The sequence below is a fragment of the Lepeophtheirus salmonis genome, chromosome 8 (genome assembly GCF_016086655.4).
Source record: "Lepeophtheirus salmonis chromosome 8, UVic_Lsal_1.4, whole genome shotgun sequence".
Taxonomy (NCBI): Eukaryota; Metazoa; Arthropoda; class Copepoda; order Siphonostomatoida; family Caligidae; genus Lepeophtheirus; species Lepeophtheirus salmonis.
The window spans coordinates 29,330,055-29,354,651 of NC_052138.2; the positions used below are offsets into that span (position 1 = coordinate 29,330,055).

The window sequence follows — 24,597 nt, forward strand, 5'->3', positions numbered from 1 at the left end:
GTATAATCGCGTAATACGCAGTAGTAAAAGAGTATTTTTATTTACTTGCTACATGTTTAGGACTGAAATACTCATAAATTTAGGGAAATTAGAGCAATATTGTGGAAATATACTAGAAAGATATACTTCTATTCCACAATATTTAATTTGGTCATTTTTGTTTGATATTTTCTTGTTTAGACGAATAAAATGCAAAATAAAGAATATCCTAGGATATTAAATTCCAAACTCTTGTAATTTCGGGACAGTCTAAGTCAGCAGTTGACAAAATGGGTACTCCACCATACTGTAGTGCCCCTGACCGTCTGAGGTGTGTCGCCATAGAATAGGTATTTCCAATTATATATGTATATATTTTTTAAATCTGACATTTTATATATAAATAGCAAAGGGTTACGCGGCGTTGTTCGGGCCAAGGAGGGAGCAGGAAATCACATGAACAATCGTCAATACCATTTCTTCTTAATGATTAGACACCCTCAGTGTAGGTGAGGATTATAATATGGTGCCTTAATACATATATAATATACATGCATTTTTATAAATTAAAAAAAAAAATGTATAAACTTCAAATAATGTAGCAACATATATGTTTGTTAAGATGACAAGTCCATCTTTTTTTGTCAAAACGAAAATTGTTAATAAAATTGCAAAAAAGTTGTAAATAGCATTTATTGGAATTGTAAAGGGGAACACGAACCTAACAATATTTTTACGTACTTGCAAAAACAAAAAAAAGTTAGTGGGAATAATGTTGTTGAATAAATTACCCTCGATAACGGGTTAATTTTTGCAAAAATTGCAAAAAGTTATTTAATAAAATGTTACTGAAACTAAAAATACTATTTATTGTTTTATTAGGGTCAACATTTTTATTAGCAAAATGCATCGTTTTCCGGCATTTCTTCTTAAATGTTATAAATTGACGTTTGATGAACAAAAAGAGGACAAAATGAAAAAAAAAAAAAAAGGAAAAATTTATTCAGAAAAAGACAGAAATTTCAGTTAAACATCAACTTTTATGTGTAAAATGTATATGCAAACGAATTTCCAGACAAATTTCTACAAACTTTATTTTATCTACGATTCCAATATTCCATTTGAAATACATTTTTTTGCAGCTGAATAAAACGATACTGTAATTTTTAGCAATTTCTTATTTTGTACATAACTTTTCTGATTTTGTATAAATATAGAAAAGGTCGTTATTCGTATACATAGTTGTTTTTTAAGACGCGAGTCACTAATTGATTTATAACTCAATCTCCTATTTAGTCTCTTTGAGCTCCAAAAACAACTTTTGTATTTTGGGTACAGAATAAACCTCTAACGGGCAACGGCGTGGATACCCATAAATGAAACACAAACTCTATTATATTAGTATACATATATACAGAGTATATTTGAGTAGATCAATATATTATTTTACATATGGAAGCATAAGCTGTTGAACTTATTTTTCATAAATAATCATATAAAATAAACCGTGAAAATCCGTCTCAATTACCCATTGTATATTACGAGTCATGTGAATAGCCCACCGGGGTCAGCGTGATTCAATTGCTCATCATATTATTTTATCATTTAGCCGCTAAAATATATTTGATTTCAAAAAGAACAAGGAACAAGTAATTTCATCATGGATCGTTTTCAAAAAAAAGAAAGGCCCACAAAAACTGGGCATGATTGACAATGAAATGGAGCCTCATCCTACTTTATTTCTGTTCTCCTGGTCTTATTATTCGGTTCTTATGTTCGTGTATCGCTTGAACGGTCAAGCAAGTATGAAAACAGTTTCATTACTGTCTTGTCTAAATGAAGTGTACATTTGCATTTAGACTCCGCAGTGTCATTGTTAATCAAGTTTTACATTGGGGCCCTTGTGATTTTATGCACTTTTTAAAGGTGTACGAACTCAAAAAAGTTTGAGAAAACTCTCGTCTAACCTACTTACATAACATGTACTTTTTAACAATTCCGTGTCACTACACAACTTTTAAACTTTGTAAGAAGTTCGGAGTTACAGGATAGCTTTACAAAATTTCACATTAGGTATATTTAATGTTTGGTAATGTATTTGATGGAAACAAAAAAAAACTTTTTTGTTTGTCAATATATGATTTAGTTAGTTTTACGAAGAAGAATATAGTTTTTAAAGGAATATATGATCATCTAAAACTACTCTTGAAATGATGTTTATCATCAACAAAGAGAAATGGAAAGGATATTTATTGAAATTTGTTTAAATAAATCACAAACTCTATTCCTTTTGCCTCTAACATATTTGTTAGTGTTGGGTTACAGTTTGAGGCCTGAGACCGATACTGGAGGGGGGGAGGGTATTTTTGAAGTGAAGTTTCTGAAATTAAATGTTATTTGGAGTTCAAGTATTTACTTAAGTCATATACCGGGCGTAGTATAAGTAATCATACCTTCTATAAATACAGATTTAATTAATAGGTGTTGATAGTTAAATCTTAAAGCTCCAATTATTTTTGAATAGTTTAGATTCAAAGCCTTTGATTGATGTACATGTTGTACTGTATATTTCTTGATTGAGGCAATTGAATCTGTGCCGGGAGGACCACTTCGGACATCATGAAAGCCTTAAAGTCAGCAAGACCACAGTTTGTCGGATCAGAAATCGTTTAGCTGATGGGGACAACCTTAAGGACACACCCAAGAGTGGAATACCCACCAAAGTGAACCCTGAAGACATCATGGAACCCTTTAAGCTCAACCCAACAATGAAGATGTCAGAGTACGTTAAGAAGAAGATGGTTCATCGATCTACTGTGAGCAAGGCCATTCGAAAGGCTGGAGGAGGCGCTACAAAAAGCAAAATGATCGGGTGGTATGCTGACAACAATATCAGGACAGTCACCAAGACCAAATACCCGGCCTTTGTGATGATATTAGGGGTTGTAGCATCAACTGGAGATAAAATACCTCCAATTTGGTTTCCTGTTGGATCCCTTGTACCTGCGGCCGACTACTTGATGGTATTGAAGGAAAATATGGTCCCATAGATCACTGAGACCAAGTCTGACATGACCACTTATGTATTTCAGTAGTATGTGTTGTAACATGAACTTCTGGTCCAAGAACCTTTGGCCCCTCAGAGCCTAGATCTGAATCCACTGAATCACTCCATTTGGTGGGAAATTGAGAAGAATGCCTGCATACTCCGCCACCCTAATATTGAGGTCTTGAAGACCTCCGATAACCAGCAGTGGAGGATTATGAAAAAGGACTACCTTACCAATGTGTGCAAGGGGTTCTGGAGGACCTTGGAGGCTGTCATTGAGGCTGGTGGCGCCCAGATTCATAATTAATGTTCATTGTTAAGGGAGGCCTGAAGGCTGTTCCTAAAACTGGACTAAACCGAATAAATAGGGACTTATACAACACTACATATGATCCCAGGGTGTGGGCTGGAGGGGCTGTAGCCCCCCTCCCAAATTATGTTCTTTTTTTACTAGAAAATTTTATAATTGAATTTTATTTCCAAAAAATTAAATATTTGATTTAATTTTTCCAATTTTTTTTCAAAAAAATTAAAATTTTTAAATTAATACTTAATGAATTGCTGTGGATTTTTGAAATTTTTCTCTAAAAAGTTTAATATTTGAAAATAAAAGAAAAATATTTGAACTAAAAAAAAAATATATTTGAAAATAAAAAAAAATTTTTTTAAATTTAAAAAAGAAATTTATATTTGAAATTAAAATAAAAAAAATTATTTGAAATTAAAATAAAAAATAATTATATTTTAATTTTAGTTTTTGAATTTTTTTCCAAAAAGGTTATTTTTTTGTCAAGAGCTGTAGATTTTTGAATTTTTTTTCGTAAAATTTAATTTAACTTTTTTTACAAAAAAAAATTATAGAAAATTTAATATTTGAATTTATTTTTTTCAAAAAATTTAATATTTCAATTTTTTTTCAAAAAATTTCATACTTGAAATTTAATTTTTGAAATTTTTACCCCAAAAATTTAATTTTTTCTAAAAAGTTGTGAATTTTTGAATATATTTTCCAAAAGTTTAATTTTTCGAGAATACCTATAGTGTTTTTAAAATTTTTGAAAATAAAAATAAATATTTAAAATTTAATTTTTAAATTAAAAAAAAAAAAAAATTATAATTTTTGAATTTTTTTGAAAAAAAAATCCAAAAACGGAGCCCCCTCACCCCCCCAAAAAAAAATCTCCCAGAAACCACTGATATAGTACTATTATATTTAGAATGGGTATGTCCATAGAATTATATTATGCGTTCATGTTGGTGTATGTACTAGTATATACTCGACAGTCAACACCATCAATCAAAATAATCCATTAATCCACAGATTCTCTTTCAAGTATGTTTGTACAATACAAATATATATATTCTCATGAATAAGTAAGATACTCTACCTATGAACGGGAAGACGAAGTAATCTTTCCTTCCTATTGTTTAAAATGACATAACCATCATTATGAAAAATGATTTATCTTTACGTAATAGGCACAGTACGTACCACTCTACTAGTTGAATAACCAACAAGTAACAACTCTACTCTATCCCTTTCTTCTTCTTACTTTGAGATATATATTAGGGGGAGCTTATTTTGTAAATTTTCCTAATCTTGGGTTGTGTAGGTTTTTAAATGTTTGTTTTGGAATAAAGGTAAGATTTGAAGATTTTGAGGCTTTTTAAAAAAAATATTTAGAGAGGTAATTGACGGCCTAATATTTTTGAAAAATACACTTTTTTAAATATCATCTAAAAATATCGAATTTAATTAAATAAAATTCGATATTTCCATGATAATTTGGTATTTATAATATTAGGAGCACCTGAGAAAGAGTAAGTTTCAGATTTAAGATATAATCGTACAATAAATATATATACGAGGGTGGTCTGGAAAGTTTCTGACTTCAACGTGAACATGGCAGAACTTTTAAATAAAAGAAAGTCACATTTAACTAGTATCTGTAGACAGTTACTCTACAAATTTCAAGCCATTTTGGACGAGAAAATTGTTGTGTAATAGTCGTCTGAGTGAGTTGATATGGGAGTGTTTTTTGTGAATTTTTTTCTTAAAGATACTAGTTAAATGTGACTTTCTTTTATTGACGAGTGCTGCTATGTTCATGTTGATGTCAGAAACTTTACAGAGCACCCTTGTATGCCTTGAAATCCTTGGTCCTGGAGGGATTGTCAGTTTGGATTGAGCTCTGTTTTTATATATTCTATCAATACTTATACTTCAAGATGTATACATATCAATATATGTATTGTTTAGTCCATAGTTTCTCTCGGCATCAAAAGAGTTCAAATGCCATCTTTTTTATTAACGTTACTCTTGTTGTATATGAGTTTTTAAGAGGGAATTTGTCTGATCTATGATACTGATTGTTGGTCTTTCTTATTATATCTTGATCTAACGTAATTTGAGGGTTGTCTAAAAAGTTTCCAACCTCAACGTGAAATGGAAGCACTCATTAATGAAATCTAGTCACAACTATATATCGAGCATCTGTTGACAGTCTCACCAAAGTTTCTGCAATTTGGACGCGAAGTTGTTATGTAAAAGTCGTTGGAGTGAGTTCTATAGAGTTCTTTTTTGTGAAAATAGAGCAAATGTTGCTATGGGGAAAATCCTCTAATTACAGTTTGAACTGCTAGAATGCCTTACTTACCAGATCTAGCCCAAAGCCATTTCTTTTTGTTCCCTCATCTAAAAACTACGCTCGGAGGGCAAAGATTTTCGTGAACAATTATTTTGCAGATAAAAACTCTGAGTACTTTCTTGAGGGTTTACAGGTATGGAAGCATTACTGGGAGACTATGTTGAAAAAAAATAATAAAAAATGAGGAAAAATGTCTTGTACATATCTGTGATAGGTTGGAAAATTTTCAGACCACCCTCGTTCATTGAAATCTAATGATTCAACATCATGAAAAATCCAGCTATTTATTCCTCAAAAAGTATTATTTAGTCAAATTTTCTAACTCAAAATCAATATTTTTTAACTCCTGTAGTCGTCCCTTGCTACGGGAAGTTGCAGCATTTGCAGTTCCTACTGCTTGGTATATGAACTAAAACATTAGCGGAGTGTCGGTCCCAAAATATTAAGGACCCCTCCGAATCGCACGTAAAAGCCGTCCCATAAAAAATTGCCGTGCAATCACTTTATCATAGATATCACCCAGTGACGATATCACCAAAGAACAAATGTTTGTATGAATAGTAATGACTTTAATTAGGCATATATCAAGAGTACTGTCAAACTATTCCATGCATTAAAGATACACCAAGTGTTACTCAACTAAGTCAATTGGTAAAATGAGGTATTTTACTATTAGGTTAATCAAAATGATGCCTTGGATGTATAGAGTGATTCAAAATTTGGAACATTTATTAGAAAGAAGGAGACGGGGCCGATTTAAGTCTCATATTAAGGGCATCTACAACCCTAAGACATAATACTTAAGTATGTTATGTTAAAATTTAGTGAGTCTACGTTTAACCAGTTTCCAGTTAACATCAATTATCAAATCCTTAGTCTCTTCGACAAATTCATATCATATACTAGCGTTGGGCTCGGTTTGGAAATTTGAGAACGGTCTAAGACCGTTATGATTCTGTCACAAAAAAGAAAATGACCTTGATTTTGTCCTACATAACTTATTTTTTTGTGTTAAAAACAAATGATGTTTTTAACTTCCTCCCTTGTAACAACTGTTTGTAGCTGATTTAATAAAACGCCATGACAGCTAAGCTGCTCTCATCTCAAAGATTCTTCAAACTGTCAGGGTGTCCATATTGAGTTTCACTTTCTTTTTTGAACTTTCCCAAAACACATCCCTGCTCCATACCAATTGTTCTTGACGGCATTTAAATTTTATAATTTTATTCGAAAAAGTATTTAAAAGTACGGAAATACGGATACTTATGCATACTTTTAGCGGGACCGGTTTGAAAAGTTGTGGTTTGTGAAAACACGAGACCGAACCGAACAAAAAACGAGTTTCAACACTAATATATGTTTATGTATGTATTGTACCTATCTACCTACGTTTATTCCTTTCATTTCTTCAAATCCCATCTGATTACTCTAAAGAAAAAAAGAAGCTATTTACAGACACAAACAGAATATATAAACATATATAAAACCTATTTATTATTATCATTATTTTAAAATATTAGCTTGTTACTTTTGAGCAAAGCATTCAACAAATTCTTAGTAAGTACTAGTGTTGATACTCGGTTCAAGACCTAATTATTTCTTTGTTTACGTCTAAGTTTCGTTCTTGGAATTTTTTTGTAAAAATCCATAGCTATGCTCCAAAAATTGCTATTATAAATATAAAAAAAAATCAAAAATCCACAGCTGTTCTCAAAAATTATTATTTTTTTTGCTAATAACATTGAAAAATAAAATTCAATTTCAAATATTAGGGAGGGGGCTACAGCCCCTCCAGCCCACCTCATGCAGACGCCCCTACATTGCAAGTGATTCAAAAGTTTAGGTAAATGGCAGAATGGATAGGATTCAATCCCAAAGTGTTTTGGCTCACAATTGTTTTCCTGTTCTCAACAGTTCCTATGGGTTGATAATTGGTTATGGACTCCAGATGGGGCTTCTTCGGTCCCTGTCATCACCAAACCTGAATCTCTTTGACTATATACTATTTGTAGAACGTCATTGATAAAAATTCCTGTGCTACCTACCAATAATTTTTTTTAAAGTTGGAAGACTCCACAGAGGAAAACTTGGCCAAAATGTCAGCATCCACCGTGAAGTTCATATGGCTAATGTATAGGAGGTAGTCATGTATTGTTAAATCGGAATTGACAAAATGATTAGACAGGTAAATGGGATACGTCATATTGCGCTTTTCAAAATTATGTATAAAAAAACAATTATATGTAGTTCATTGAACATGGAATACATTTTCCAACAAATTATAGTTCATTTAAATGAAAAAAATGATTCTGATTAATCCTTTGGAGGCACCACAAATTGTACTTAAAGTAGCCAAAATTCACTGGCACATTTATAGAATTAGTAAATTAATAAATTATATCTCTAAGACAATATTGGGGCCAAATTAAGTCAGATAGATAAAACGGAGGTTTTAAACTACAGTTAACACTCTCAGGTATCTCAATTCATCGCAGAAATTTGAATTCAAATCCTGTAATTTACCGTAATATCTCTTTCAAATATTGCCTGTCATTTTATAAATATAAATGATTGAACCTTTGAATATAAAACGCGTTTTCCGCTTCCCGTGATACATTTCTGATAATTAATAAATTACTGCAATTATTTCAAGAGTACTTTACAGCCAAAAATAAAAAACAAAGACGCACACAACATTTTTCGTATGGATTTAAAGTACTTCACATTGAGTGGATATTTGAGTTAGATATTACGTTTAACGTTACTGGTTGCAAATGTGAAGTACTTTACAGCAAAAAAAAAAAAAAAAAAGACGCACACAACATTTTTCGTATGGAGTACTCTTGAAATATTTAAGAGCGTGAGAATTTGTTTCATTGAATACAAGATAAATTAAATTATTACTGCTTAAAAGGGACATAAATAATAGTTATGTACTTTTTAGAGTGGATTGTTGCAGTAATTTATTAATTATCAGAAATGTATCACGGGAAGCGGAAAACGCATTTTAACAGAGAGTTGGTGATTTGTTCTATCTGTCAGAAGGAAATACAGAAGGACAACTTTAATGATCACAAAGTTAAACTCCATAAGAATGACCCCAGCTGCAAGTATCAAGTGAAAATTGATCATAAGAAGCAGAAAACATTGAACTTTGCTGTTAAGAAAACTTCCTCTGCTACATCCTCATCCTCAGTCACTGCCTCCTCCTGTCCCGATGACCCTGCTCCAGTTGAGGCCTTACTGCCTGAACCAAGATCTGAAAAGTCCGTTTCTGCTGAAGAGAAAGTTACTGCAGACACAGAAAATAATGGCGACTCATCAAATTACCCCAGCGGACGGATTTCTCATGGAATAAGACTTCCTAATCTCGATATCGGACCAATCTTCTCTCCCGAGCAGCTCTCTGTAGTCAACAACAACAATATTCCCTCTGCAGAGGACTCTGAGACTAGCGACAATGTCCAGGGAGGTGAGAAGAGCAAGACTGAGGAGATGGAGTTTGTGGACGGAGGCCCAGAGTACCCTGTCGTCTTCACGAGCCAGCTGGGTGACCCGATACTTACCGGGCGGGAGCCAAAGCGGAAGGACATCCAGACCAGAACCAGAGTGGAGACTGAGCGGGAAACTGTGCCTAAAGTCGAGAGAGATCATCCTCTACAGCCCAAGTTACAAACATACAGTCCTCAGATAGATGACAAATACTCCAGAGACTTTCAATATGATTGGTTCCGTAAGTTCCCGTGGCTAGAATATGACGAGGTTGAAAAGTCAGCCAAGTGTTTCGCCTGTTCCAAATTTTCCATTTCCAACCTTGGGAAATTTGAGTTCAAAACATGGAAAAACAGTTCCTCGTTGAAAGTTCATTCTAACAACAAAAAACACAAACTGTCGATGGAAAAGTGGATCAATTTCCTCACATCAAAGAGAAAGAATACCTCGGTTCTCGGCCATGTTCAGTCTCAACATGCTGAGGAAGTCGTGAAGTGGCGAGCTTATTTGAGGTATCTTTTCCAAACTGTTGGGTTCCTCGCAAAGCAAGGATTGGCTTTTAGGGGCGATTCCGAAACAAGAGAAAAGTTGACGGAATCTAATGAAAACAATCGAGGAAACTTCTTGGAGCTTTTGTCCCTGCGTTCACACGAAAATCATATTCTCAAAGATAAACTGGAGGCCGAAGTCAAAAAATTTGGTTCAGCTGGGGCAGGTTTTGCCAAATGGACTTCACCTGACATCCAAAATGAGCTGATAGAGATTATAGCATCCAAAGTGACGGAAAATATAATTGAAGATGTCAAGACTTGTGCCGGCGATGATGACTACTGGTTCTCTGTGATTGTTGATGAGACATCAGATATGTCAAACACTGGGCAGTTCAGTCTGTCACTGGGATATCTGACGAGTGAAGGCATCAAGAAAGAGTGCTTCCTCAAGTTTGTAAAAGTTACCCAGACTGACGGCAAATATTTGTTTGAGAAGCTTCACAAGGCTGTCAAGGATCTCGGCTGTAACCCCGCCCGCACTGTCTCCCTGGCTGCGGACGGTGCCTCCAACATATCCGGCATCAAGAAGGGTCTTGCCGCCAGGTGGAAGGAAGCAGCCCCACTGTGTGTCTACATCCACTGCTACGCCCATGTCCTCAATCTTGTAGTCAAGGATCTTCTCTCAGATATAACCCTGTTGAGAAATACAATGGGGACAGTACAAATTTTATACAACTTCATTGAAGGGTCACCAATCCCACGTTCACCACTGAAAATCAACCGTTCACCCTTGTAAAGCGGACCGAAAAATCTTCCTGACATACGGCACTGACTGGGGGTGGTAACAAGTATTCGTATGCTTCATGTAGTCTACACCTCCTACTATGCGAAGTTTTTATAAATCTAGGCCAAAACTCAAAGTTGTGGCAACTCTGAATGCACCTCTTACAAATTGATGATTGGATTTGGAAGCCTTAAGACAAAATCAGAAACATCCACAAAGCCATGGTTAATATTACCCTAATTAGTGTGTCCCATATTAAGCCACGCAGACATTTCATCTATTTTATTATGGTACTAAAAATTGTATCATCTTAGAAACTTATGCTCAGTACCTCAGAATTTTCCATATTAAATTCAATGTTTACAATTTTAGCTGGGGAAATTTAATTCACAAATAAAACTATAATAATTTTTTTTTTTTTTTAAACGTGTGAATATAATTGAAATTTTGAAATAATTCATAAATAAAACTAAAAGTTGTTTTCCAAACTCATATGTATTTAATAATAGTTAATATCGCACTCGACTAAAAATTCAATATGATACCAATTTTGTAGGAAGAAAATTAAAAATAGTAACTAATTAGACTAAATATTACACTCGAGTTTTTACAATATATATGCTTGGCTTTTAGGATATTTTGATAAAGTTTAATCAAATGCATCTCTAAAAACTTATTGTATATGTGTATGAGCTATTATTACAAAATAAAATAAAAATTTGAGTGAAAGGGAAATTGGAAATGTGTGATTTTTTTAAAGTCAATATATTAACCTTCTTGGCCTTATGGGTAAAAACTCATTTTGGTGGCTTATACAAACAAATTCAACAAAAGAATAAAAAAAGTAGTTTTTTTTGGCAAACTTTTGAAGCAAAAATTGGTAATTCAACAATTTTCTTACACTTTTTATTCAATATGTTCCCCTCTATTCTGAATGATGCCTCCAATATGGGGACAAACGGAAACATAACTGGCCTTGATGAAGTCCAACGAAAAGTTGTCCACTCCTCCATGATCACGGCTTTCAGGGCATCGACATTCGGGTGAGAAGTCTGGTTTATCTTGCCCTCTAAGATGTTTCAAACAGCAAAGTTCAGGGGGTTCACGTCGGGTGAGGAAGAAGTCTGCCTCCCAGAAGGCAGCCATGTTCTATTTAGAGACATGCCGCACTTTATTGGACATGTGTACCGTTGTACTGTCTTGGGGAAACACATAGTTGTCCCTGGGGAACGTCCTCTTCAACCATGTAAAGACATGGTACCTTGTAGTAGACATTCGTGTTGCCTTTCTCGTTAGCCTTGAAGAAGTAGGGAGGTATCTTTCTACCGTTAGATCCCACGACGCTGAGGACCATGACCTGAGCTGGATGTTAGGCCCTGAAGGTTCCCACGACCTGAGCTCTTTCTCTTGTTGAGAACAGCGTCCACTTGTCGACTTGTGCGCAGAGGAGATTGTACACCCTCTGCCGTTTTGCTTGTTACTCGGACATTTTTGATCGCAATAAAACAAAACAAACATGAAATTGTAGCTTTTTGTCAGTTCTTTTGAATGGTGCCAAGTACAAAATTGTCAAACTCTCAGAACTGAGGCTAGATGGTTTCGAAGAGGATTCTAATTTTTGAGTCCTCACAAAGTTTATATATGGTGTAGGATATTTTTTTATAATTTTTGGAGCCAGAACATCTAATTATACTGTAATAACTAGTGCGTCTGCTCATGAAAGACAAAGGGTAACAATGAGGTTTTGTTTAGCAGTTATAAATCTAAGTCCTTGTTGGACTTGGAATATAATTGAAGATCCCCATCGGAGTAATTCCTACCTACATATCCTTCCTATATACGGAGTGGGATTTGTGTTTATTTCCTTCCTCTCACAACTGCTTGGAGCTGATGTAATAGAATGTCATAACAGCTAAACTGTTCTACTCAAAACGATTATTCAAATTGTCCGGATTACCAAGTTTATTTTCGGTTTCTTTTATTTTTACAAACCGGCAGGACATATTTTATACATCACTGCTTAGTTATATCTCATCTTTAGCCTAATACTCAATCGATATTTTAAGAAAAAACCAAAAACCTACAGTTGTAAGGACGTGTCCTAAAAAACCGACTGTCTCAAGACTGAACCAAAAAAATTGGAACCGACGCAACACTAGTCTACAGCCTTTTATTTGAATAATAAAGTTTGTAATTCTTCCATATTAATTTTTGAAAACTATAATTGATTGCTACTACATTAGATTTATATACATATATATTGTATATCTAGTTTTCTAAATTTAATTATATACGTTTGAATGCCTGTTAATCAAACTTTTGAATACAGAATTCTCCATCTCCTAAATTAAACACAAAGTAAGCAAAACATTTTCTTTTTTTTTTAAAGAAAGAAAAAAAGATAAACTTCCTGTTCAATAATTAAAAGTCTACAAAAAATACTTTAGGAATAAAATGTTCATTTATTACTATTGACATACCATACTACCCAGCATTGTTCAGAGTTATTAGACGTCAACAAACAGACAGACTTTGCTTTAAGGATATAGGAAATAGATCCAATATAGTCAAGAGTACACTTGCACGGTGTTACTCGATACTTAGAAGATCTATCTTCAAGAATAACTATAACAGATTGAGAACATAAAATAAAACCATGTTTAAATTGCTGAAGTTTTATATAAACTCTCCTTTTCTTTTTCTTTATATGACACGCTGAGATGTTGCTACACACGCTCATTGCTACACTCTTATTTCTTTGATCAGGCACGTCGTTACCCAAATCATATCATGCAACCTCATATCCAAAAAGGAACATTAAAAAGACCCAAAATCATTTTCTAGTCAGCCAATTCTTCCCAACTACGGAATTTTAATTCCATAGTTGTTGAGGATTTCTCTAAGCTTTGCATGAGCTCCAATTAACGTTCAGACCACTGATAAGGATAAAAGAAGCAGACACATTAACAGCTGAGAACAAAATACACAGTGTTCTTGCAAGGTAACGCAGTGCAAGTACTAACACTTATAAATGAGGAATCGGCCACCATCAAAATATCTACTGGGTAGGGAAGCATCACCTGGATTGTTAATTAATATTTATTTTCTCATTACTATGAAAAGGTTAAATGGCTATTTTTTGATATTCTGTTTCCTCCCTCCTTTTTACATAAGCAAATAAACAATAAACATAGACAAACTATACAAATCATTTAGTTATTTCATCATCATGAGCGAGCAACAAGCAAAAAGGCAGTGCATCTCAGATATCCTAGATGCTGGAGTTGACCTGGAGAGAGTCACCGCACCAACGACTTTTCTGTGGTTCCAAGGACCATGAGAAGGGATATAAAGCACAACTTGGGATTAGTTTCTTTCACAAGGACCCCACGTCAACTTCTGATAGAAGGCATGAAAGCCAGGAGGTTCGAGAGGTACAAGAAAATCCTCACATGGATCAAGTCAAATGGATCAATTGCGAAAATTTTCTAGGAGAAGAAGATTTTCACAGTGCATCAATTTCATAACCTCCGGAACGACTGTTGTTATTGAGTTTACCACACAATGGTCCTCTTCGTTGTTGCCTCTGATGGAAAGAAGATGTCTCCGTTCTTTTTCAAAGTTGTTCAGAAAATCGGCCACAAGGGCTACTATAAGGTACTTAGGTCTACCATCTTGCCATGGCTGAAGACCAAATATCGGGATGGTAACTACGTAAAAACTTAGGACTTTCCCCCTCTCACACGTCCGGAAAATACTAAATGTTCAGACAGATAACATGGTTCAGTCCTAGTTCAAAGAGATGTGCCCCTTCCTCACCAGATATGAACATACTAGACTTTTCCATATGTTGCACTTTGGAGAGAGGAACCAAACGGACATCACATCCCAATATGGAATCACTTAAGTCCTCCATAGTGGCTGGATGGGACAGCTTGTCAGTGGAGTAACTCCTGCATGGCTTTCAGGCGATGTGTAAAGGCTGTGATTGAAATATTGTGTGAAAAAAGTTTTGTAAAAACCTTGTTTTGTTGACATTATTTTTTGGCCTATTATTGAAAGTATAAAATTATTGATGTATTTCTAAATCAATCTCTCGAGTCCGTGTTTTGCAGCCCAACCCTATACACTTACTTTGTAATTCATTTATGTTGCACCCCTAAACTACATACCCTCCCGCCACCTTGCAGATTAGACATTTTTTTTAGTTTGCTCATGCCCGATTAAATTTTTAATTTAATATTGTATGTGCGCTACTATGTCATTTTTAATTACAACTGTGGCTTAGTCCAGCATACTTTTTCTGTTCATTTCTGAAAAATGAACTTTAATGGTCTTGTCGTGAATTTATATCCACTCATTTTTATATACGAGCTTTGTTCAAAAAGTAAGGGGACTTTGTATTTTTTTTAGGAAAAAATATTTATTTATTCATAAATATTTATTATGTCTCCTTCAAAGTAATCCCCCTCAGATAAAATACACTTGTGCCAACGCTTTTTCCAATCCTCGGAGCACTTCTCATAATCACTTTTGAGTATAGCCTTGAGCTCTTCCATCGATGCAGTCTGTATATCCTCAATCGTTGCAAAAATCCGTCCTTTCTTCAGTTTTTAGAACAAGAAAATGTCACATTGTGCCAAATCTGCTGAATATGGTGGCTGAGGTATGATTTTGGTGTTGTTTTTGGCCAAAAAAATGCGACGATTCTTATGGTCAAAATTCAGCAGTTTATGAACAAGCTTTGCTGACACTCGTCTCATGCCCAAAACGTTCTAAAAAAAAGTGAATTGCACTTTCCAAATGATATTTCAATATCCTCAGCAACTTCTCTGATAGTGATTCAACGGTCAAAAACAACTTTCTTCAATGCTTTAACGTTTTCATCTGTGTTTGACCAGAGCGACGACTGATATTGGCATCTTCCCGGCCATCTTGGAAGAGTTTGTTCCACTTGTAAACATGTTTTTTACTCAGAACAGTTTCCCAATATGCTATTGTCAACATTTCCAGCATTTTGGAGCACTTATTTTCATTTTTTAAAGAAAATTTGATGGAAATTCTTTTATTCATGTTTTTCAATAGCAAAAAAATAAATAAAATTATAATTAGGAGGAGAACCTTCTAACAAACAAGCTGAAAAGTCCCGTGTTTAACGAATAATATACTTTTATTATTTTCAAAATGTGCTTTTTTAAAATTGTTATTACTATTTTTTTTATTCGCTTTATGGAATGGTTCCTCATAACACTTTTTAAGTCATTGCTTAGCCTAAACAGTATTTTCCCCCATCAACAACCAATATAAAATTGAAACACAAAATTGTTTTTGATCTATTGTTTTGGAAATAACAAAAGTAGCGTGTCACTTAGCCCAATAACTCACAAACAAAATAACAGTTTGTCAGGAAATTTTGACTTCTGCCTCTTGAAAGTTGGTACTAACTGAAAATGAGGGGAATCTAAAAAGCGCCATCTATGTGTGAAGATCGGGACGTTTCAGCCCATGTGTTACATTTAAAATAGCAATAATCCTTTGAGGAGAGGAAATATTATAATTATATTGAATTACATATATATATTTTTTATTATGTATGTATTTTCAAAGGATTGACCCCAAAGATAGAAAATAACTGTTCTTTCAGAAGGAGATGCTTACACCACAATTACCTATTTAAGAATAAAAAATTTTAAGGAAAAGAGCAGACGGAACTACCATTTTTTCATTTCTAATCGCAAAACTGTGTGTTTTCTTTACAAAAACCCGATTTCTATTGTAAAAGAACACTTCAGGATACCCTTAGCGCTTTTAGCAGACAAGTTAAAATTATTGTAACCGACTAAGTTTGAATTAGGTGGTTGTTGTTTGTTTGAAAATAACGGAAAATAAGTAACGAGTGAGTGATTTTTTTGTTCTCCTCTACACGTCATACTATATATCTATGCCCTCAAAGGAAACCTGACCAAGTTTCTTTTGAAATGATTTCCCATAGTTTTACCTATTACAAGAGATTGGATTTTTGAGTGAAATAATCAAAGTTTGGCTATTAGATAAGTAAAACCGTTTCTACATTTGCTCAATGTCGAATCTTCTCCTCGTTATAGTAGTCATTTATTCCCCCTCCCTCCAATCATATAACATGCAGCTGATATCAACAAAAGCCTCACTTCAGTAATACTATAAGTCTAATCCCTATATCCTCCTTCTACTCTATAATGATCCCACTCCTGCCTATTACCTATGTACGTACAAGATTATTGTTGTTCCTAGAATGTTCATACATAACTAACTCTAAAAAGAGCCATTTTGAGTCTATTTATACATCAATTATATGACTACAACTCGTAATTGATGATTTGATTAATATTATTACTGATTAGTAACTAATAAGTATCATCTGTAAACCTCATTATTGATGACTTGCAGCTATCATTTACGATTGATTTTTTTTCTCTCGTATGATTATGTTGATTGAGATTATATCATACATGTAGCTACATAATTATTGAGGTAATGATTCCACGGGGTTCATCATTTCTTGGAGTGCAATAACTATAATTAGATACTTATTAACTAATACATACATAGTTAGTGATGTAAATCCTGTGAGTTTTTTTAGTTGACTCGTTTTTTTGGAATTGTTAATCTGAAGAAATAATTTTAATTTCCTTAGCAACCGTTGTCATTATTATTTAATTCCTGAGCAGTGAACTTCCATTCCTAAATAGATTCAATTATATTCCTCAAATTGTAAGAATTACGATGTTAATTTTCAGCTATGCAGTGTACCGTTTTCACAAAAAAACAAGTCAATTCTATATACAGCAACTTATGCCTTGTTTCCAAAACGACATAAATTCAATTTCTTGTTAATTCCTTGTCGTATATATACATATGTTAATGTATTTTGAAGTTTCATCTTATCCAGTGGTACACATTTTATTTATATTTTTCAAGAGTAAAATTTAAACAAGAAGTTAAGTTAAGTTTTTTTTTAAATTTAAGAATTTTAATAAAAGTCAAATATTGCATCCAAATATGTGTTATCTACGAGACCCATCCTTTTCAAAATTTATGCAGTTTTGAGGTAAAGGTCTTAAAAGTGGGTTGTTCTTGGAGGTTTTTTATTAGTTTAATTCCCTTGGTAGTAATAGTTGCAACTAAAGTGATTAAGTTTCCCTTGAGAATGGGAAGTTGTGAAGGAACTTCTTCACATTTACAAAAAGTTATTTGTCTCGAATAATGTATTGGCTGTCATTTCCCAATTTGAAAGATAAAGCTTTCAAGGTGTTAACCTTTTTCTGCATAGAAGAATGCAGCTTTCAGCAAGTACTCTATCTTGTGATTATAGGCTAGGGGTATTTGACAAAAAGTAACAAATTCACGACACGGTACGGTGACTTAACAAATATCTTCTTAACATCAGAAGTTAATAAATAGGGGCGTCCAGAGGGAGTGGGATGGAGGGGATGTAGCCCCCTTCCCCTCCAAAAAAAAAAAGGAATGTTCGCTTTTTACTAGAAAATTTAATATACAGATTTCTTTTCAAAAATGTAATATTGAAATTTAATTTTTCCATTTTTTTCCTCCAAAAATGTAATTTTCTTTAAATAACTTTGGATTTTTGTAATTTTTCATTTAAAAAATTAAGTATATGAATATTTTTTGAGAAAGTTATGGATTTTTGAAATTAAAAAAAAAATAATATTTGAATTTTGTGTGCACAACTACGGATCTTTGTAATTTTATTCCAAAAACATTAATTTTTGTTAATAACGTTGTATTTTTTTAATTATTTTTTTTTTAATGTAATATTTCAAATGTTGCTTTTGAAATTTTTTTCCAAAACGAAATAAAGCAAATTTTGAACGTCCTCAGTCATAACTGACGTCCTAGATAGCATCATAATTAAAGGGAAGACTATCTTGAAGGCTCGTTGTTGATATTTTTACAACATAAATTTCCAATAAACTTTAATTAAACTTCATATATAGGACTTAAAAATTGCATACTAATTGATGACAATGTTAAAATCAGATATTTGAATGTAATCAAAGTATTATGTACTATAAATCCCTATGATATGGCTATATTTGTATAATTTCTTTGTGTTTTATCGATTATAGAAATAAAATAGGATAATTAGTAAAAAATAAATCTAATTCTTTCCACTGTAATTTATTGCCTACAATATGGAAATAAGATTGTTTAACAATGTAATAACAAATTTTAATAGATATTAGTGTCTGATATATATAATAAAACAAAGCAATGAGGGATTTATTTTTAAAAGGATTTAAGTCCTTTTATGTGTTGGTCCCATCTTAACATCCACATATACAGCAATAGTTTACTATTTTCCTTAATATAAATGAAAAAGGGTTTTTAATGTTATAAAACTTGATTCTGTTGGCCCCAAAATGGCTGACATGCTCAATGCTGAAAGTGCACTATAGTATAATTAATTCATCTTACAGGGAATCATACAAGAAGGAAGTAATAGACAGGGAACCAGAGGAGCTAGTGGAGCTTAAAACACGCCTAAGGGATCTGGAATTGGAAATCCAGTCACGAAATCGAGCATGGCTTGACGTTCAAGAGGAGATAAAGGACCTCAAGGCTGAGAATGAAGAACTTTCTAAAAGTCAGGAAGACTATAAATTAAAGGCTCAAAAGATTTTGTCGGAAAAAGACAAATATATAATGGAGCTCAAAAAAGAAAGAGAAGGGAAAAGAAATGACTCTCATCAAGGAGATGAGAGTCTCAAGATCCCTCTGCAGTTTGTAGAGAGGAAGGAAATAATCTACATAACGTAAGGCAGATTTGAAGGATTACTTAGATATAATATCATAACATTACGAATAGGATAAATGCTCACGTTATATACAATTTAAGCACATATATAAATTTGCTGAACCATACTGTACATTGACCTCCACTTTTTTCAAGCTGTCTATATACATATAAGATGTGTCGATAAGAAACTTGCAACGCAGTCTGGTTGAGGTTAGCTGACAACTTTTTTGATGACGTCACAACGGAGCCATGTTCAGTGTTACTGACTAGTGTTAAGTGTTAACTCATATTATGTCAAGCATTATGTCTTCTTCTAGAGGTACTATGAGTATTTGTGCTCTGACAACCTGTGCAAATCCATCAGATGTCCAGTATTTTGTATATTTATTTGAAAATTTGTGTTCTGATCTATTTTTCCTTCAAAACAATTTTTAATAATTTTTGTACGGTAATCGTCGAGGGTAAAAATTTACATTATAAGTACTGTCTTATGAGAATATAAAATGCTATATTATGTATCAATACAGTTTGTTTATCGAATTTTCTCCTAAATTGTCTCCTCTATCACATCATCAAAATAGTCAGTAAACAAAAGCCATGATCTCTTATCAACAAACCTTATATATAGTCACCTTCAAGGTTAATAGAAATACAAGGTTATACCATAACGCTTGTACAACTGATGTTTGACTTTCACCACGCTTTTAATATTGGTGTCATATTAGATGAGTGGTTGTGTGTTTTGTCAAAAGCTGTTTTTCTTGACCAGCAGTCGCTAAGATACATTAAATTGAAGATTCTAGCAATAGTGACGTCATAGACTATGAGTGGTTGCGTGTTTTGTAAAAATCTCCCTGTTTTACCCAGAAGTCGGTACAATACATCAGATCGAAAATTCTAGCGAGCCCGATTACATAATAGTCTGACCTTGCATTTCTATTAACCTTGGTCACCTGAACTTTTCAGTGTAATAGTTATATAATAACATCGTAGGGTTGCGTGACTTTGATGTCACCATTATATCGTTTGTCTTTGACCTAGTACATGCATTTCGGTGGTATATGATATTATATACATACAGCTACCGGTCTTATAAGTTTTGAAATGAGTTTGGTTTGAGATATTAATATGTCTACGTTACAACATCTGTGTTATGACGTCAACCCAACGAATATCTCAAGTTATTAATCCTCAGTTACTTCCCTGGAAATATTTATCATACCCCAGATAATACCAATTTTAGGAGATTCTGGACTGGCGACCAGGGGCATTGGTAGCTATCATCATTTGGGGGCTTAGCCCCAAAAATTATCAACACCGTTATAATTAGCTTTATTATATATATATAATACCAGCAGTGACCGCAGGATTATATATACATATATGTATATTTATTTTTTTGGTGAGGGTTTGTTTTTAAATTATATTTGAAATATTATATTTATGTTAAAAAAAAAATTCCAAAATCCATAGCTATTCATAAAAAATAAATAAATAATTCAATTACATTTATATACCCTCTATTTTAAAAAAAAATACGGTTAGCATAGAAAATTACCTTTTTATTTGAAAAGGTAATTTGAAAAAAAAAAAAAAGAGATGGCAAACACTTCGCCGAATACCTTTTACTAAAAGCCACATTGCCGAAACCCTTTTACTGAAAACCACATTGCCGAATACCATTTTAGGGGGGTCCGCAGGTGTTAGGCTCGAGAGTTTTTTTTTTTGCTTTTACTAAAAATTTTTCGTCTTTCGGGCAAATTATGCAGCAGAGCATAAAATTTAATATTTTTAAATTTTTTGTGAATAGTTATGGGTTTTTGAATTTTTTTTTTAATAAATTTAATATTTAAAATTTTATTTTCGCCAAAAAATTCATCATGTATATTTTTGTTCCAAAAAATTTAATGATTCGAATTTCTGTTCCAAAAAGAAAAGAAAAAAAATTCTGCGAATTTTTGAATTTTTTTTATAAAAAATTAATTTTTTGTGAATTTCTATAGATTTCTTAAAATTTTTGTATAAAATTTTAATATTTCAAAAACTAAACCCCCTAAAAATATAATCTGACGAACGCCCCTGCATTTTACCGAACAGAAACTACGCCGAATAACCACTTTGACAAACGGCTCCTTTGTCAAAAAAAAAAACAACAGTAATCCACATATTTTATGATAATTTATCCTGCAATAAATATGATTTCATTTGTAAAGATGAAATGTTCAATTATTTGTCACGAATTGTTACCATTCTGTGCTCATTAATTAATTGAGTCGTTATGTTATAAAGATGTTTCAACAGTTGGCATGACAACTCATGACAATTGCACAATAAATAACGGTGTTGCCTCGCTAAAACAAAAATATAGAATGAATTTGTTTGTTAGCTGTGGATGTATGGAGGTATTGGGTGAATCTTTTTCGTATTACTTTTGGCAGGGACTAGTACTCCTTGCGTTGTGTCCAATCAGGAATATAGAAGAATAGAGTAACAGACGATAATTTGTTAAAGAACACTTAATTATGCAATTTTTGAAAAATAATTAATAATTGCATCTTTAATAAAATGGAAATAAAAATTACATAGTATTGCAGTATGAATAATCATCAAATATATCTATAATTATTGGCGGCAAAGGGGTTGTTTCCTAGACGGACGTAAAGGAAAGTAACTTTCAACAACAAAAGAAACAAAAAATGAAAATCAAATATCTTAAAAAAAATCAAATTTCTATTTAAAAAGAATTCAAAATTTAGAATAAGATAAAAATAAAACGGCCACACACATTTATCTTGGCCTCCACTCACGCTCAAACTAGCCTTCTTCCCAGATATTAAAATATTCTTTTAATAACTTTCATGTACCTAATTTTTACTCCATATTCTGTGTCAATTCTTTACTTATCCATATAATTTCTCTATCCAATTATTTTTTTGGAATGGTACTTAATTAATTTTTGAGTGTTTAACAGATTCTGAAATTAATTGTAATCAAACATTCAAAGAATGTATTGTATGTGTTCTTGTTATGAGCTACTCCAACTATGAATATATACAAAAGGGAGATGTGTTATTCTCTATAGAACATGTCTATTTTGATAATATTTTATTAATGTAGACATAATCTGGGGTCTACAATATTTTATATTATTTTCTCCTACAACTGTTTTAAATTAAAAGTTCACACATATACAGGGGCGTATGTAAGATTATTTAGTAATTTTTAAATTACCATTTTTCTGAAAAAAAATTTCAAATATAAAATTTTGTAGGAAAAAAATTTCAACAATCCATAGTTATTCACAGAAAATTAAATTTATTGGTAAAAAAAAATTCGAAAATCCCACCTATCCTCAGAAAAATACAAAAATCCAGAGCCTTTCAGGAAAAACTCAAATTTTTTGGAAAAAAAATTCTGAAATTAATTAAAATTCAAATATTAAATTTTATAGTAAGAATAAAAAATTCTTTAATTGGGCAGGGGGCTACAGCCCCTCCAGCCCTCCCCTGCGGTTGTCCCTGGTTTCAAATAGTATGTTAAAACATATTCAATTTATTCACTAAAGTTTCTATAATATTAAATGCAACAATTACTGAGGCCAAATAAACTTTTTTATAGCTAAATTATGTATTTTAATGTTGGGGTACTAAACACTCCAGAAGAGTACGTTTATGAGGATTCGAAGGGAAGTAACAGAGAGGGTTCATTAATAAGGTTCATATAATATATATATTGAGATAAGTTGAAACATTTAAATGCACTCTTGCCATGTTTTGAGGTCTTTATTTGAGTATGCGTGGCTTTCATTTGAAGCATTGTGGTTTTAAATAAGATATTCTGAACTCTTTTGATTGATGATGCGTGGGATATTTAATCTGTGGCGTGAGAGCATGATCTTGATTTGAAATGTCATCGACTTGAGAGCCACTGCAAATAATATAGTAACATATATTTTATGTTCCTTAGGTCTGAGAGGGATTTGATTCGCGAGGAAGCAAACAGGTTAGCGAATCGACTGAAAACTACTCTGATGGAGGTCAACGATCTGGAAAATCGAGTTGATAAACAAAATATCCTCTATGAGAAAGCCTCTGATGAGTATCAAAAGAAAATATCTATTGAAAAGGAAAAAACTAAAGAAGCTGAACTAGAGTTGAAAAAAAAGCTTGAAGTAAATATTGAGTGTTCTTATTTTCCCTTCTGTCTAAAGGCCAACAAAAAGATTACCTACAATTGCATGAATGATCATGATTTAACTTTTTTAGACAAAGAGAGGGAGAGAGAGAGTGAGGGAGAAAAAATAGACTCAAATCCGAAAAAAAAAATTATGATTGCACATTAAGGGGAAAGTATCATCAGTTAGTCATTTACAGAGTGGGTTGCTCTCCTTATACAGATTTTAATTAAATACACACGTGTTTCTAAGGGACGCAAGTAAAATAAAAGAAATTCCTATCCGCAAGGTGACGCCACTGTACTTTGTTGAAGAAATAAACAAATAAGCTATTAATAAAAATAAAAAAAACTTATGCTATGTATTTTATTTCTATCTTTTAAACGCAAGATGACCCACTATTAAGTAAACGACGCTCATTCCCCTATGCCAGTGGTTTTATGATTGATGGTAAACAGCTTAGGGGCTATTGTAAACATAATATATAATAAAATATGTAGATTACGTGTGCCAAATGTAAACAGGGGAGGGCCAAAAAAATGCTTACATACTTTGTAAAATATATGATAAAATAAATATATAAGCAATATCAGGATTCTTAACAATTCCGACTAAATCCGAGTTACTCTTATTTTTAGCCAATTTATATAGTGCACGGATACTTGGCCGGAAACCTAAATGCCATTAAGCCAAATGACATACTTTTGTGAACAGACACTTTGTCGAATGACTACAATGCCAAACGAACACTTGGCAAATAAGTGGTCATTCGAAAAAATGGCATTCGGAAAAGTGTCATAGAACAAATTTATATATGTATATATATATGTTCGGACATTTAGAGTTATTGTACAAAATTAAGATGAAAATATTATTTTCTAAAAATAATTATGTCGATATCTATTTAAGCCATCAATGCTTGCTTTGGATTTTTCAAATCTCAATGTTAAGAGTCAGAGATATATGCTAGTGTTGGAGGTCGGTCTAATTTACAATCCGATTTTATAGTTGAACAGTAGATGGTGCTATATGTCCTTTCAAATTGTGAACATGTTTTCAATTACGTCATATGTAGCTTAAGGTGTTTATATGTATATGTTCAATTCTTATAACTGGGTAGGGAGAAAATGATTCCATAGAATGATACAAAACAAATCGGTTAAATTCCGAGAAAAATGAAGGG

The 24,597-nt window shown here is 32.7% G+C and overlaps 1 protein-coding gene across 1 annotated transcript in view; it reads left to right on the forward strand.

Annotated features, from left to right (window-relative positions):
- The window catches only part of LOC121122360 (golgin subfamily A member 5), a 57,248-nt gene that overhangs the window by 27,675 nt on the left and 4,976 nt on the right, over window positions 1-24,597 (forward strand). The window contains exons 4-5 of the mRNA XM_040717333.2: window positions 18,921-19,256; window positions 23,207-23,411. Coding sequence (XP_040573267.1) covers window positions 18,921-19,256; window positions 23,207-23,411 — 541 coding nt within the window. The remainder of the gene's footprint in view (window positions 1-18,920; window positions 19,257-23,206; window positions 23,412-24,597) is intronic.